Below are 18,025 nucleotides of genomic sequence, written 5' to 3' on the forward strand. Positions count from 1 at the left end.
CAATGAAACTAGCAAGCTTGGAAAACACTTAAAACAAGTTTACAAGCAATATAAAAAAACCTTACTGCGCCTTTAAGAAACACAAATTTTGTCCAAATTTGAAATAACAGTGAAAAAAGGCAGTTACACTAACAAAATTTTTACAGTGTATGTAACAAGTTAGCAGAGCATTGCACCCACTTGCAAATGGATGATTAACCCCTTAATACCAAAAACGGAATAACAAATGACAAAAACGTTTTTTAAACAGTCACAACAACTGCCACAGCTCTACTGTGGCTTTTTACCTCCCTCAATACGACTTTTGAAGCCTTTTGAGCCCTTCAGAGAAGTCCTGGATCATGCAGGAAGAAGCTGGATGTCTGTGTCTGTAATTTTTGCTGCGCAAAAAAAGCGCTAAAATAGGCCCCTCCCACTCCTATTACAACAGTGGAAAGCCTCCAGGAACTGTTTCTAGGCAAAATTCAAGCCAGCCATGTGGAAAAAACTAGGCCCCAATAAGTTTTATCACCAAACATATATAAAAAACGATTAAACATGCCAGCAAACGTTTTAAAATACACTTTTATAAGAGTATGTATCTCTATTAATAAGCCTGATACCAGTCGCTATCACTGCATTTAAGGCTTTACTTACATTACTTCAGTATCAGCAGCATTTTCTAGCAAATTCCATCCCTAGAAAAATATTTTAACTGCACATACCTTATTGCAGGAAAACCTGCACGCTATTCCCCCTCTGAAGTTACCTCACTCCTCAGAATATATGAGAACAGCAAAGGATCTTAGTTACTTTTGCTAAGATCATAGAAAACGCAGGCAGATTCTTCTTCTAAATACTGCCTGAGATAAACAGTACACTCCAGTACCATTTAAAAATAAACTTTTGAATGAAGAAATAAACTAAGTATAAAACACCACAGTCCTCTTACGACCTCCATCTTTGTTGAGAGTTGCAAGAGAATGACTGGATATGGCAGTGAGGGGAGGAGCTATATAGCAGCTCTGCTGTGGGTGATCCTCTTGAAACTTCATGTTGGGAAGGAGAATATCCCACAAGTAATGGATGATCCGTGGACTGGATACACTTAACAAGAGAAATACATGTTTAACTGAAAAAAACCATGATTTGCTTACAACCAGCATACACAAACATATTTTAACCCAGACAAGCCTGAGAGCAAAGCTCAAAAGGAGAAATCACACAAAAATATCAAACACCACACAGAATCGTCAGCACTCACATGGACAAACCTATGAGTTTTCTTGGTGGCTTAGGATGTGCACCCACTCCTTTTTGAGAGTGCAGTCCAATTCTATGTTTTGTTTGAGTCTAGATGAGGTTACAAATACTTGTGACACTCTTGTGTTCTCAGTGTGTTTAGTTGGAAGCTAGCATATGTTGACTGTAGGTTAGGACCCAGGTAAGATGAGATTGAGGAGTGGTTCCTGGGCTTTTCATCATTTGGACAAATTTGTAACAAACACTCCACTTTTCTGCTTTTAGCCCAGCTGTGTGCATCCAAGTAAGTGTTGAATATTCTATGTTATTTGTATATATTATATAGATAGATAGATAGATAGATAGATAGATAGATAGATAGATAGATAGATAGCTGAGGAGGTACCTGAACCTGAGGACACTCTATGCTTACACTGAATTATTAAGTTTTAAATCACAGCACCAATATAGGCATAACAAAAAAAGAGACAGAAAGGGGTGGCTGGGAGGCCAATACCTATCGCTGTCATTAGATTTACAGCAGAGAATTAAGCGGTTTAAAAGAAATGGTATTTGTGTAGATAAATCATTTGATCAGCTTTTCTAACGGATTGTTAGCTGTAACATGTAAGTTAAGAAGAAACCCACAAGGTCTTGCAAATACCTGTGACTTTTGGCTTGCTGTGATTGGACAAGCTTTTCTCACTGCCACATCTTGAAGTAAAGGCAAGTTTCAGAGGCCGCCTCTCCTGAGACACAGACTCTAGGAAATAAAAACATTTGTGTATCACCAAATAGACAAAAGCACATCTGAATAAATTTGTTGTACAGGCAAGAATGGATCCAAAAACTGCTTATAAATTATAAAAGCAGAAAACAAAAGCTTTACCTTATAAATAATTAAATGAACATAAAAGGACAAAAATAACATGCTCTAATGTGTTACAATATTTTATTATTGCACTGTTGCTTGTGTATGTTGTGTTCAACCTTTTACATAGTTGGCTCCAATGCTGCAATGTCCTACTGGGAGCTGGCTGAGCACTTCTGGGAAGCCAATGACAAAAGGCATGTTTGTGCAGCCACCAATCACCAGCTAGCTCCCAGTAGTGCATTGCTGCTCCTGAGCCTACCAAGGTGTTCTTTTCAACAAAGGACACCAAAAGAAAAAAAACACCTTCCTTATAGTTGTATTAAAATGTAAGTATTCAGTTATCCCTAGTAAAAAAAAAAAGTAAAAAAAATGCAATTTCACAATTGTGCTTTTTTGTTTCTCTACTTTCCTAAAAATTTAAGATTTTTCTAAATCACCAGTATCTGCATTCTTGAACACTTAGGAGAATGTAAGCACCAAATAATCATATGATGACAAACACAAAGGTTGTACATCTTTATACAGGGAGTGCAGAATTATTAGGCAAATGAGTATTTTGACCACATCATCCTCTTTATGCATGTTGTCTTACTCCAAGCTGTATAGGCTTGAAAGCCTACTATCAATTAAGCATATTAGGTGATGTGCATCTCTGTAATGAGAAGGGGTGTGGTCTAATGACATCAACACCCTATATCAGGTGTGCATAATTATTAGGCAACTTCCTTTCCTTTGGCAAAATGGGTCAAAAGAAGGACTTGACAGGCTCAGAAAAGTCAAAAATAGTGAGATATCTTGCAGAGGGATGCAGCACTCTTAAAATTGCAAAGCTTCTGAAGCGTGATCATCGAACAATCAAGTGTTTCATTCAAAATAGTCAACAGGGTCGCAAGAAGCATGTGGAAAAACCAAGGTGCAAAATAACTGCCCATGAACTGAGAAAAGTCAAGCGTGCAGCTGCCAAGATGCCACTTGCCACCAGTTTGGCCATATTTCAGAGCTGCAACATCACTGGAGTGCCCAAAAGCACAAGGTGTGCAAAACTCAGAGACATGGCCAAGATAAGAAAGGCTGAAAGACGACCACCACTGAACAAGACACACAAGCTGAAACGTCAAGACTGGGCCAAGAAATATCTCAAGACTGATTTTTCTAAGGTTTTATGGACTGATGAAATGAGAGTGAGTCTTGATGGGCCAGATGGATGGGCCCGTGGCTGGATTGGTAAAGGGCAGAGAGCTCCAGTCCGACTCAGACGCCAGCAAGGTGGAGGTGGAGTACTGGTTTGGGCTGGTATCATCAAAGATGAGCTTGTGGGGCCTTTTCGGGTTGAGGATGGAGTCAAGCTCAACTCCCAGTCCTACTGCCAGTTTCTGGAAGACACCTTCTTCAAGCAGTGGTACAGGAAGAAGTCTGCATCCTTCAAGAAAAACATGATTTTCATGCAGGACAATGCTCCATCACACGCGTCCAAGTACTCCACAGCGTGGCTGGCAAGAAATGGTATAAAAGAAGAAAATCTAATGACATGGCCTTCTTGTTCACCTGATCTGAACCCCATTGAGAACCTGTGGTCCATCATCAAATGTGAGATTTACAATGAGGGAAAACAGTACACCTCTCTGAACAGTGTCTGGGAGGCTGTGGTTGCTGCTGCACACAATGTTGATGGTGAACAGATCAAAACACTGACAGAATCCATGGATGGCAGGCTTTTGAGTGTCCTTGCAAAGAAAGGTGGCTATATTGGTCACTGATTTGTTTTTGTTTTGTTTTTGAATGTCAGAAATGTATATTTGTGAATGTTGAGATGTTATATTGGTTTCACTGGTAAAAATAAATAATTGAAATGGGTTTATATTTGTTTTTTGTTAAGTTGCCTAATAATTATGCACAGTAATAGTCACCTGCACACACAGATATCGACCTAAAATAGCTATAACTAAAAACAAACTAAAAACTACTTCCAAAACTATTCAGCTTTGATATTAATGAGTTTTTTGGGTTCATTGAGAACATGGTTGTTGTTCAATAATAAAATTAATCCTCAAAAATACAACTTGCCTAATAATTCTGCACTCCCTGTATTTATCTTTATATTTATTTAGTTTACAAAAAATTGTTGATTTTGTTTTCTTTCATGAAGGTGGTGAAAGTCCACAATCCATTACTTCTGAGAACAAATACCCAAGCCGAGAATTCCACGAGTAATGATACATATTAAAGGGAGGGTTTTAATAACATCTTTTTCACTAAAACTAACATGATAAATTAATTTATTTCATGGTGGCGAAAATCCACAAGCTGTTTCGTATGGGATATACATTCCTACCATGAGTAGGCAAAGTTTCCCAAACCTCAAAAGCCTATAAATACCCCACCCACCTCACATATACCTCAGTATAACGTATAGCCAAGTGGTGAGGTGTTCCAAAGGAGTAAAATCCATAAAAGAGGAGCAGAAAAAAGGTGTGCATTTAAACAAAAAAAAGTAACCAAAAATGCGTGGGGCCTCGTGGATGCTCACCACCTACATGAAAGAAAACATAATTTGTGTAAGAACTTATTTTATAAATTAATTTCTTTCATGGTGGCAGTGGCAAGAGTCCACAAGGCCCCACCCATTTTTTGGGTTAAATGTTTTGTTTGAATGCACATCTTTTTTCCTGCTCCTCTTTTTTGGCTTTTACTCCTTTGAACACCTCTTTTCTGAAATCTTTAGTAGCATCAACATAATATTTTAATACTCTAACAACATCAAAAGAAGAAGATTCTTTCGGATTAGGACGCAAAAAGGGAACAATAATTTCCCTATTAATGTTGTTAGAATTAACAACAACCTTGGGTAAAAATTTTAATTAAGTCCGCAAAACAGCTTTATCTTGATGGAAAATCAGAAACAGGAGACTCACAAGAGAGAGCAGACAATTCAGAAACTCTTCTAGCAGAAGACATAGCCAAAATAAATAAAACTTTCCAAGAAAGTAGTTTAATATCCAAAGAATGCATAGGCTCAAAAGGAGGAGCCTGCAAAATCTTTAAAACCAAATTCAGACTCCAAGGAGGAGAAATTGATTTAATAGCAGGATTCATTTGAATTAAAGCCTGAACAAAACAATGAACATGCGCAATTTTTCTGTGGAACAGAGATTTGTCCTTTCAAAGTACTGACAGAAAAACCTTTATTCAAACCATCCTGAAGAAACTGAAGAATCCTAGGAATTCTAAAAAAAATAAGTAATCATGAGCAGAACACCATGAAATATAAGTTTTCCAAGCTTTGTGATAGATCTGTCTTGAAACAGGCTTGTGGGCCTGAATTATGGTGTTAATCAGTGAGTAAGAGAAACCTCTGTGACTGAGAACTGAGTGTTCAATTTCCATGCGATTAAGTTTAGAGACCTTAAATCTGGATGGAAAGAATGACCCTGAGACAGAAGATCTCGCCTTAGAGAAAGAAGCCACGGCGGACAGCTGGACATGTGAACTAGATCTGCTTACCAAATCCTATGAGGCCACGCAGGGGGTATCAGAATTACAGAGGACAGTTCAATCTTGATTTTGAAAAGCCCTCTGGGAAGCAGGACAGAAAGAGGGAATAAGTAAGCAGGCTGGTAAGATCAAGTTACTGCTAGAGCATCCAACAGCTCCGCTTCAGGATCCCTGGACCACGCAAGGTATCTGGGAAGTTTTTGTTCAACTGAGAGGCTATCAGATCTTTTTCCGGAAGATCCCATATTTGAACAATCTGAAAAAACACATCTAGGTGGAGAGACCACTCTACCGGATGGAGGGACTGACGATTGAGATAGCTGTCTACACCTGGGATGTGAATCGCAGTGATGAGACAGGAATTGGATTCCGCCCAAGAAATTATTCTCAAGACACTTCTATCATGGCTAAGGAACTTCAAGTTACCCCTTGATGAATGACATATGTCACTGTTGTGATATTGTCTGTCGTAGACAAGGCTCCTTCTTCAATAGAGGCCAAGCCTGAAGAGCCCTGAAAAAAGAGCAGGAAGTTCCAAGATATCGATTGTTAACGTTGCCTCCCGAGGATTCCAAACTCCTTGTGCTGTTAGAGACCCCCAGACGGCTCCCCAAACTGTAAGACTTGCATCTGTAGTGATCACAGACCAGACAGGGCAAGCAAAAAAAGCCCCCAGAAGAATAAAGTGGTGGTTTAACCAACAAGTCAGAGAAAGTTGTGTCTAAGAATATCAATTGTGATATCAGGAGTATAGTCCTTGCACCATTGGTACAGCATGCAAAGTTGAAAAGGACTCATATGAAAATAAGCAAAAGGGATTAGCGTCCGGTGCTGCAATCCTGAAACCTAGAACTTCCATACACATAGCCACTGAAGGGAATGATAAAGAATGAAGTTTCAGACAAGTTGACACCAATTTTAATTCCCAGAAAATTCACCTTTGAGGAGCAAAAAGAACTCTTTGGAAAATTGATCCTTCCACCATACTTTTGAAGAAACAACAACAGTCTATTGGTATGAAATTCTGCTAGAGGAAAAGATGGAGCTTGAACCAAAATATTGTCTAGGTAACCTGAGATCTAATAGGCAACTAAAATCTTTGTAAAGATTCTTCAAACTGTAGCCACACCAAATGGTAGATCAACAAACTGAAAGTGCTATCTAGAAAAGAAAACCTCAGAAACTGTCAATGATCCCTGTGGATTGGTACACGCAGATAAGCATCCTTTAAAATGTATTGTGGACATAAACTGACCTTGTTGAAAAAAAAAGGCAGTCTGAATAGTTTCCATTTTGAAGGATTGAATTCTTACAAACTTATTCAGAGCTTTCCTTTTGTGGAACAATGAAGAGATTTGAATAAAACCTGCACCTGCAAAGGATCTGGCACAATAACTCCCATAGATTTCAGATCTGAAACTGATTGAAAATGGCTTGAGCCTTTAAAGGATTCCTTGGAAAATTGGACAGGAGGAGTTGTTCTGAACCCTAGGATACTATATTCAGAACTAGGGATCTAGAAGGGACTGAAACCATGCCTCCTGAAAAAGGCATAAACTTCCCCCTACCAGAACCTCTAGGCCAGGGGCCGCACCTACATGCAGATTTGGTAGTATTGGTAAATTTCTTGGCCTGCTTAGATATGTTCTAGTTAGCACTAGGCCTTCATACTAGGCCTTCAGAGCACTGCTTCTGAACAGAGGAGTCAACTTTATAATCCTTATTCAGACAAAAGGAACGAAAAACACTTACACTTCTTGTCTTAAAGGAAAAAAAAGTCCCTTTTCCACCAGTAACAGTAGAAATAATTTCCTTGAAAAGAAAGGGATACAAGTCTGGATTTAAACACCATATCAACAAACCAGGATTTAAGCCATAAAGCACTTCTAGCAATGACTGCTAAAGACATGCTTTTGACATTAATATTCATAATATCAAATACAGCATCACAAATAAAGGAATTCTCACTCTTCAGTAAACCCAAAAGATTCTCACTGGCAGAGTCAATAAAACGATCTTTCAGAACAGTGTTCTGAAAGATCGGATAACCAGTAAGAAGAAGCAGAAGCCATATCAGCAATAGAAATAGCTGGCCTAAACATATACCCTGCTTCTAAAAAAGGACTCTAATGTCCTGTCCAAAAGGTCTTTAAAAGAAGCACAGTCTTCTAAAAGAACGGTCTTCTATAGGAATAGTAGTACATTTAGCCAGAGTGGAAATAGCCCCATGAACCTTAGAAACAGTTTCCCACAATTCAACATTAGCAGCTGGTAAAGGATATAATTTCTTAAACCTTGCAGAAGATGATCAGCAATCTGGCTTCATATAATAAGGGTGCAAAATGTGCAAAGTACTGTGTGACATAGTACCTATGTCCATTTGGAGCAAGTTGTTAAAGAGTAGAGTTAATATAGGTAGCCTTAGGAGTGTGCACTGATCTTTAGCCCTCTATGGCAACAGTATTTGCACAAATGCATAACATTGCTATAGAAACTGTAGCAAACAGCGCTGCCATAGAGTGCTAAAGACACGTGCACACTCCTGAGCTCCTATGAGCCAAAATAGGTTACTCTTCAACAACGGATACCAAGAGAATGCAGTAAATTTGATAATATAAGTACAATTATTTTTTTTAATTACATGCTCTGTCTGTATTATAATTAGAAAATACCGTAAAACGTGTTTAAATGTACACTGTACTATACAATATATTTCCCCCTAATGTGTTCCAATGTTGTTATACCTACTGCAGAGAATTAAATGTATGGGGAATTTTAAGTCATGCCTATATAAATGAGATGAGTATACAGGTAAAGGAGACCCGCTCACGATATCTTTGTCTAAGCAGAGAGCTTAATAGATAGGAGTTGGAATGCTAATTATGGCGTTGGGGTTCAATGAGCGCAATCAGTTATTTTAAATTTTAAAAAGTCCCCCCCCCCCGAGATTAATAAGCAATATTGTCTCCTGATTACATAGCTTTTCTACCAAGGATAAGTTTGTATTCATATTTTAAGTATAGGTAGTGATTTTAACATGAAAAACAGTTTCAATTAACAAAATAAAAGGTAACTGATGTTTGCAAAGAATTAAATACACTCCAGAAGGTAAAATGGACCATTGGAATATCATTAAATGGGAGAACATTTTTAAAAACAGAATTTATGCTTACCTGATAAATTACTTTCTCCAACGGTGTGTCCGGTCCACGGCGTCATCCTTACTTGTGGGAATATCTCTTCCCCAACAGGAAATGGCAAAGAGTCCCAGCAAAGCTGGCCATATAGTCCCTCCTAGGCTCCGCCCACCCCAGTCATTCGACCGACGGACAGGAGGAAATATATATAGGAGAAACCATATGGTACCGTGGTGACTGTAGTTAGAGAAAATAATTCATCAGACCTGATTAAAAAACAAGGGCGGGCCGTGGACCGGACACACCGTTGGAGAAAGTAATTTATCAGGTAATTTATTAGTAATTTATCAGGTAAGCATAAATTCTGTTTTCTCCAACATTGGTGTGTCCGGTCCACGGCGTCATCCTTACTTGTGGGAACCAATACCAAAGCTTTAGGACACGGATGAAGGGAGGGAGCAAATCAGGTTACCTAAACGGAAGGCACCACAGCTTGCAAAACCTTTCTCCCAAAAATAGCCTCCGAAGAAGCAAAAGTATCAAATTTGTAAAATTTGGCAAAAGTGTGCAGTGAAGACCAAGTCGCTGCCTTACATATCTGGTCAACAGAAGCCTCGTTCTTGAAGGCCCATGTGGAAGCCACAGCCCTAGTGAAGTGAGCTGTGATTCTTTCAGGAGGCTGCCGTCCGGCAGTCTCATAAGCCAATCGGCTGATGCTTTTAAGCCAAAAGGAAAGAGAGGTAGAAGTCGCTTTTTGACCTCTCCTTTTACCAGAATAAACAACAAACAAGGAAGATGTTTGTCTGAAATCTTTTGTAGCCTCTAAATAGAATTTTAGAGCATGGACTACGTCCAAATTGTGTAACAAACGTTCCTTCTTTGAAACTGGATCCGGAGATAAAGAAGGTACAACTATCTCCTGGTTAATATTTTTGTTAGAAACAACCTTAGGAAGAAAACCAGGCTTAGTACGCAAAACCACCTTATCTGCATGGAACACCAGATAGGGCGGAGAAAACTGCAGAGCAGATAATTCTGAAACTCTTCTAGCAGGAGAAATTGCAACCAAAAACAAAACTTTCCAAGATAGTAACTTAATATCTATGGAATGTAAAGGTTCAAACGGAACCCCTTGAAGAACTGAAAGTACTAGATTTAGACTCCAGGGAGGAGTCAAAGGTCTGTAAACAGGCTTGATCCTAACCAGAGCCTGAACAAATGCTTGAACATCTGGCACAGCTGCCAGTCTTTTGTGTAGTAAGACAGATAAAGCAGAGATCTGTCCCTTTAGAGAACTTGCAGATAATCCTTTCTCCAAACCTTCTTGTAGAAAGGAGAGAATCTTAGGAATTTTTATCTTATTCCATGGGAATCCTTTGGATTCACACCAACAGATATATCTTTTCCATATTTTATGGTAAATCTTTCTAGTTACCGGTTTTCTGGCCTGAACCAGAGTATCTATCACAGAATCTGAAAACCCACGCTTCGATAGAATCAAGCGTTCAATCTCCAAGCTGTCAGCTGGAGGGAGACCAGATTTGGATGTTCGAATGGACCCTGAACAAGAAGGTCCTGTCTCAAAGGTAGCTTCCATGGTGGAACCGATGACATATTCACCAGGTCTGCATACCAAGTCCTGCGTGCCACGCAGGAGCTATCAAGATCACCGAGGCCCTCTCCTGATTGATCCTGGCTACCAGCCTGGGAATGAGAGGAAACGGTGGAAATACATAAGCTAGGTTGAAGGTCCAAGGTGCTACTAGTGCATCTACTAGAGTCGCCTTGGGATCCCTGGATCTGGACCCGTAGCAAGGAACCTTGAAGTTCTGACGAGACGCCATCAGATCCATGTCTGGAATGCCCCATAATTGAGTTATTTGGGCAAGGATCTCCGGATGGAGTTCCCACTCCCCCGGATGGAATGTCTGACGACTCAGAAAATCCGCCTCCCAATTTTCCACACCTGGGATGTGGATCGCAGACAGGTGGCAGGAGTGATCCTCCGCCCATTGAATTATTTTGGTCACTTCTTTCATCGCCAGGGAACTCCTTGTTCCCCCCTGATGATTGATATACGCAACGGTCGTCATGTTGTCTGATTGGAACCTTATGAATCTGGCCCTTGCTAGTTGAGGCCAAGCCCTGAGAGCATTGAATATCGCTCTCAGTTCCAGAATGTTTATCGGGAGAAAAGACTCTTCCCGAGACCATAGACCCTGAGCTTTCAGGGATTCCCAGACCGCGCCCCAGCCCACTAGACTGGCGTCGGTCGTGACAATGACCCACTCTGGTCTGCGGAAGCTCATTCCCTGGGACAGATGGTCCAGGGTCAGCCACCAACGGAGTGAATCTCTGGTCTTCTGATCTACTTGAATCATTGGAGACAAGTCTGTATAGTCCCCATTCCACTGTTTGAGCATGCACAGTTGTAATGGTCTTAGATGAATTCGTGCAAAAGGAACTATGTCCATTGCTGCAACCATCAACCCTACTACTTCCATGCACTGCGCTATGGAAGGACGAGGAACAGAATGAAGAACTTGACAAGAGCTTAGAAGTTTTGACTTTCTGACCTCTGTCAGAAAAATCCTCATTTCTAAGGAATCTATTATTTTTCCCAAGAAGGGAACTCTTGTCGACAGAGACAGAACTTTTTTCTATGTTCACCTTCCATCCATGTGATCTGAGAAAGGCCAGAACGATGTCTGTATGAGCCTTTGCTTTTGACAGGGACGACGCTTGTATTAGAATGTCGTCCAAGTAAGGTACTACTGCAATGCCCCTCGGTCTTAGAACCGCTAGAAGGGACCCTAGTACCTTTGCGAAAATCATTGGAGCAGTGGCTAACCCGAATGGGAGGGCCACAAACTGGTAATGCTTGTCCAGAAAAGCGAACCTTAGGAACTGATGATGTTCTTTGTGGATAGGAATATGTAGGTACGCATCCTTTAGATCCACGGTAGTCATAAATTGACTTTCCTGGATAGTGGGTAGAATCGTTCGAATGGTTTCCATCTTGAACGATGGTACCCTGAGAAATTTGTTTAGGATCTTCAAATCCAAAATTGGTCTGAAAGTTCCCTCTTTTTTGGGAACTACGAACAGATTGGAATAAAATCCCATTCCTTGTTCCTTTATTGGAACTGGGTATATCACTCCCATCTTTAACAGGTCTTCAACACAATGTAAGAACGCCTGTCTCTTTATTTGGTTTGAGGATAAGTGAGACATGTGGAACCTTCCCCTTGGGGGTAGTTCCCTGAATTCCAGGAGATAACCTTGAGAAACTATTTCTAGCGCCCAGGGATCCTGAACATCTCTTGCCCAAGCCTGAGCAAAGAGAGAGAGTCTGCCCCCCACTAGATCCGGTCCCGGATCGGGGGCTACTCCTTCATGCTGTTTTGTTAGCAGCGGCAGGCTTCTTGGCCTGCTTACCCTTGTTCCAGCCTTGCATCGGTTTCCAGGCTGGTTTGGGTTGTGAGGCATTACCCTCTTGCTTAGAGGATGCAGAATTATAGGCCGGTCCGTTCCTGAAATTGCGAAAGGAACGAAAATTAGACTTATTTTTGGCCTTGAAAGGCCTATCTTGTGGAAGGGCGTGGCCCTTTCCCCCAGTGATGTCTGAAATAATCTCTTTCAATTCTGGTCCAAATAGAGTTTTACCTTTGAAAGGGATGTTAAGCAATTTTGTCTTGGATGACACATCCGCTGACCAAGACTTTAGCCAAAGCGCTCTGCGCGCCACGATAGCAAACCCTGAATTTTTCGCCGCTAATCTAGCTAATTGCAAAGCGCCATCTAAAATAAAAGAGTTAGCCAACTTAAGTGCGTGAACTCTTTCCATAACCTCCTCATATGGAGTCTCTCTACTAAGCGAGTTTTCTAGTTCCTCGAACCAGAACCACGCTGCTGTAGTGACAGGAACAATGCACGAAATGGGTTGTAGAAGGTAACCTTGCTGTACAAAAATCTTTTTAAGCAAACCCTCCAATTTTTTATCCATAAGATCTTTGAAAGCACAACTATCTTCGATAGGAATAGTAGTGCGTTTGTTTAGAGTAGAAACTGCCCCCTCGACCTTAGGGACTGTCTGCCATAAGTCCTTTCTGGGGTCGACCATAGGAAATAATTTCTTAAATATGGGGGGGGAACAAAAGGTATGCCGGGCTTTTCCCACTCCTTATTTACTATGTCCGCCACCCGCTTGGGTATAGGAAAAGCGTCGGGGTGCACCGGAACCTCTAGGAACTTGTCCATCTTGCATAATTTCTCTGGAATGACCAAGTTGTCACAATCATCCAGAGTAGATAACACCTCCTTAAGCAGTGCACGGAGATATTCTAATTTAAATGTCACAACATCAGGTTCAGCTTGTTGAGAAATTTTTCCTGAATCTGAAATTTCTCCATCTGACAAAACCTCCCTCATGGCCCCTTCAGATTGGTGTGAGGGTATGACAGAACAATTATCATCAGCGCCCTCCTGCTCTTCAGTGTTTAAAACAGAGCAATCGCGCTTTCTCTGATAAGTAGGCATTTTGGATAAAATATTTGCTATGGAGCTATCCATTACAGCCGTTAATTGTTGCATGGTAATGCGCACTAGATGTACTAGGGGCCTCCTGTGTGGGCAAAACTGGTGTAGACACAGTAGGAGATGATGTAGTATCATGTTTACTCCCCTCATCTGAGGAATCATCTTGGGCAATTTCATTATCTGTGGCAGTACTGTCCTTACTTTGTTTGGACGCTATGGCACAATTATCACATAAATTTAAATGGGGAGACACATTGGCTTTCATACATATAGAACATAGCTTATCCGAAGGCACAGACATGTTAAACAGGCTTAAACTTGTCAACAAAGCACAAAAAACGTTTTAAAACAAAACCGTTACTGTCTCTTTAAATTTTAAACAGAAAACACTTTATTACTGAATATGTGAAAAAGTATGAAGGAATTGTTAAAAAATTACCAAAATTTCACCACAGTGTCTTAAAGCATTAAGAGTATTGCACACCAAATTTCAGAGCTTTAACCCTTAAAATAACGGAACCAGAGCCGTTTACAAATTTAACCCCTATACAGTCCCAGTTATAGCCTTTGCTGAGACCCAACCAAGCCCAGAGGGGAATACGATACCAATTGACGCCTTCTAGAAGCTTTTCCAGCAAATTTCAGATCCTCACACATGCATCTGAATGCCCTGCTCTCAAAAAACAACTGCGCAGTAATGGCGCGAAAATGAGGCTCAGTCTACAACTAGGAAGGCCCCCTGACTGGAAAAGGTGTCTAACATAGTGCCTGCCGTTTAATAAACGTTCCCCAAGTTTATAAATGCGAATTGTCAGCATAAATATGAATAAAATGCCCAAATAAAGCAATCGATTTAGCCCATAAAAGTGTCTACCAGTTTTATAGCCCATATTAAGCCCTTTATTCTGTTCTAGACTAAGAAAATGGCTTACCGGTCCCCATGAGGGGAAATGACAGCCTTCCAGCATTACATGGTCTTGTTAGAAATATGGCTAGTCATACCTTAAGCAGAAAAGTCTGCTAACTGTTTCCCCCAACTGAAGTTACTTCATCTCAACAGTCCTATGTGGAAACAGCAATCGATTTTAATTACTGTCTGCAAACATCTTCCTCTCACAAACCGAAATCTTCATCCTTTTCTGTTTCAGAGTAAATAGTACATACCAGCACTATTTTAAAATAACAAACACTCCCCCCCCCCCCCACCACCCGCCCACAATAAGCCTCCCAATCTGGGAGAATTCTATGCGCGGTTTATCTTACCCATACCGCATAATGAATATTACACCATATCTATATATCATATTATGTCAGTACAGGAATGGCGTCCTTACCGTATCTATTGTTTGACATACTAGTTGCCATCCTACTCTAAGTCACCATGTTTACTATATTGCACCATACCTATATATTCTACTGTGTTTTCTAAATATTTAACTAGTGACCTCTTGGTTACTAAGTGCTGTTTACCATATATGTTTAGATATATATATATCGATTATTGCATTCTGTTCACCATGTATGTTTATATATCTATCGACTATTGCATTATACCTACAAATCTCACTATATTATTTAATTCTAGAAAGGACCCCTCCAATGTTAATATTATTTAACAGCATAAGTGTTCATTCACTATATTTTTCTAGGTCCACTCACATTGCCCACTTTCCTCTCCTAGAGTAAGTCCAGAGGGTGCCTAAATACTAAGTGAGAAAACTCACCTTACTCAGCATTTGTACTGTTATTGTTGCTTGAAATATATCTTGTTAATCCATTTTATCATATACTTATAGAAAAGAGGTTCCTGACTCTTCCATAGTTTAGCCTATGCTGCAGATTTTACTTATTTAGATGGAAGTAGTATATGTGAAATGTACCATTTATGCATGTTTTGTACAATATTATTTTGCATAAGCTGTATTGGTTTTTCGCATAACCTCAATAAAAACTTTAAAAAAAAAAAAAAAAAGAAAACAAAATAAAATAACAAACACTTGATAGAAGAATAAAAACTACATTTAAACACCAAAAAAACTCTTAACCATCTCCGTGGAAATGTTGCCTGTGCAACGGCAAGAGAATGACTGGGGTGGGCGGAGCCTAGGAGGGACTATATGGCCAGCTTTGCTGGGACTCTTTGCCATTTCCTGTTGGGGAAGAGATATCCCACAAGTAAGGATGACGCCGTGGACCGGACACACCAATGTTGGAGAAATATAATATCCCTTTAACAATGTGTTTAGCCCCACAAATTTAGCTCTCAATCCACAGCTGATCACAGTAACATGTGGCATATATATGCATGTCCAGCTTAGGAGTGGGAATGCACTGCCAGTCTGGAGCTAACTTGTGGCTACCTACAGATACCGTGTCAATGGCTCATCAGATTTGTTCAGCTAGCTCCCACTATTGCTTGGCTGCTCCGATGCTGACTAACAGAGATAAACTCAGTTATATACAAACAATAGTGGAATAATAAAAATGAGAATATTTATTTTTGCATTTGTATGTCACTTTAAAACATCAGAAATGTAAAATGTCATATTAGAAAATGGCTTTACTTTATATTGCAAGTCCAATAAAAAGCACCTCCACGGAGTAAAAGCTGGCAAGGAAATATTTAACCTTTTACTATGAAATGATCTAAAAAGCCTCTCTGGCCTTTTCTTCTTTGATATGAAAGAATCAAATGGTTTAAAGTATTTATTATCACTGGCTTGCACATGGATACATCTCTGTTGTTATTCTAGAACATGTGCTTTATTTGTCTCGCAACAGTAGATAGGACAAACTAACACATGCCAGATGTTTATTTATCAGCATCAGCATACTATGTCACAACAATGGCAATAAAAGTAGATATTTCAGATTGTGCAGACGCAATTAATAAAAAACAGAAGCAGCATTTCTGACAGTCATACAAAACAAGTAGATTATGATCCTACCTGGGATGATATCATTAATGTGCAAGAGTAGAGTGCTCTCCACACTAGCAAAGCTGCACAGTTGAATGCCATTGTATCTTCCATCCCAGTTCCCAATGGGATTATCCTATACACACAGAGGGCAGAACATTCAGTAGTCACATCAGATGAATAGCAAGGTTTATACATAGCAATAAGTCAGTTTATCCACACACAAAGGTAAACAAAATGACTAATGAGTATATATTCCCGTTCTTGCTGTAGATAGAAATTTTTACATAAACTGGTCATGGTTTCCCTTTTCCTATAAATACACTATACATACACTACAATAAATGCTACCTACAGTTCTTATTTACCCAAATTAGCATCTATTGACGCAAAAGGAATAGGACTGATGATGGCCGTATTCCATTCAATGAAAATTATCATGCAAAAAGATTGTATGGTAGATTAAAATATTTTTTTTTTATTTTTTTTTTTGCTTAGGTTTTCACCATTTAAATCCACGGAATTATATAACACAGACTAATAAAAAATATAACAGAAAACTTTAAACACAAAAAACAATACAAAATGGGTATTGCAAGGTTTTCAAGGATATTAATAGACTTTTATGGATGTAAAAGATATGGAGAAAAGAGAATGGAAAACATAGTACATTATGAATTCAATATGGACATTGATTGCAGATTATTCAGATAATACCAGTTTACCGGGCGTGCAATTATTAAAGTCACATCATTGTAAATACTTTCACAATTAAAACGTCAAAACACTTGCAATTATAAATTGAAATTCTGGCATTTTTTTATTTTTGTGTACAAATTTAATAATTTAAAAGCATCCTTGGGGTATAATTTTAAGCTTTTCATTACAATTATGTTGGTCATTAATATATGAACTGAGCATGATTTAAGATAAATAAATGTTTTCAACAAGTTGAAGGCCCGACCACCAGGGTTGTGCACGGTTGATTTTTACCCCATAGCTTGGTTTCATGTCCCACCATTTCATATGTGCGGCAGGAAACCTGGCTGCTTGTAAAACTCAAATTGGTGCAGAGCCTTCTTTTCAGCGGACATTATGTATCGTACTGTGAGTGCACACAGCTTTTTTGTCTCACTGTGTTTTTGAGCAGGCTTAGTGCCGAATCCCCCAACCATTACTAGTTTCTATAATACAGCCAAGTGCCGGGTCCCACCCACAGCATTATATCAAAATTAGAGGAAGTGGAGGCACGTTACAGTCCTGGATTAGGAGATGGGCAGCAATACTAAGCATTTTTTGCATAGACCATAAGCAATGTTCCTAGAGAGAACACTGTAGCAGCATCAAAAGAAAGGCTACCTGTAAAGGTGATCAGGATGGGTGGGGGCGGAGCTAACTTCCGAACTCATAAGACGTACATCTAAAGAGCCCCTGAGCCTTTGACAGTATATAACCTCTTATTTTTGTGTGGAAGTATTCTAAACCCCACTAAACTACTTTTACAAGACTCTTGGGCTGCAGCTTATCACGGTCTGCTTGCGTGAAGAGCAATTATCTGCCTTAATCTAGAGTCAGCGCTTAGGTGGGTCTGACTGGAAGCAGTAGCTGAGCATCAGAGCTACATCGTACAGCCAGTCTGTCATTTCGCTTGCAACTCCGGAGGGTTGGGGCTCCGCTCCGGAGTTAATAGGCAGCTACCTGTCTGGATCAGTTGGGTCTTGAAGAAGTAAACTTCATAGCGGGACGGATCCAGGAAAAGTAGGCCACCTGCAGCTGCTTCAGCATCAGAACAGTGAGTACGCTCAAGCCGGTGGACATAAGGCAGCCCTAAATTATATTACCAC

At 39.8% G+C, this 18,025-nt stretch overlaps 1 protein-coding gene across 3 annotated transcripts in view; it reads right to left on the minus strand.

Moving 5' to 3' along the window:
* Positions 1 to 18,025, minus strand: part of CYLD (CYLD lysine 63 deubiquitinase) — a 467,344-nt gene that overhangs the window by 214,899 nt on the left and 234,420 nt on the right. For all 3 annotated transcript variants that reach the window (XM_053699515.1, XM_053699514.1, XM_053699513.1), the window contains exons 4-5: positions 16,212 to 16,317; positions 1,886 to 1,984 (exon numbers count right to left, since the gene is read on the minus strand). In XM_053699515.1, the coding sequence (XP_053555490.1) occupies positions 1,886 to 1,984; positions 16,212 to 16,317 (205 nt within the window). The remainder of the gene's footprint in view (positions 1 to 1,885; positions 1,985 to 16,211; positions 16,318 to 18,025) is intronic.

Source organism: Bombina bombina, chromosome 1 (assembly GCF_027579735.1).
Source record: "Bombina bombina isolate aBomBom1 chromosome 1, aBomBom1.pri, whole genome shotgun sequence".
NCBI lineage: Eukaryota > Metazoa > Chordata > Amphibia > Anura > Bombinatoridae > Bombina > Bombina bombina.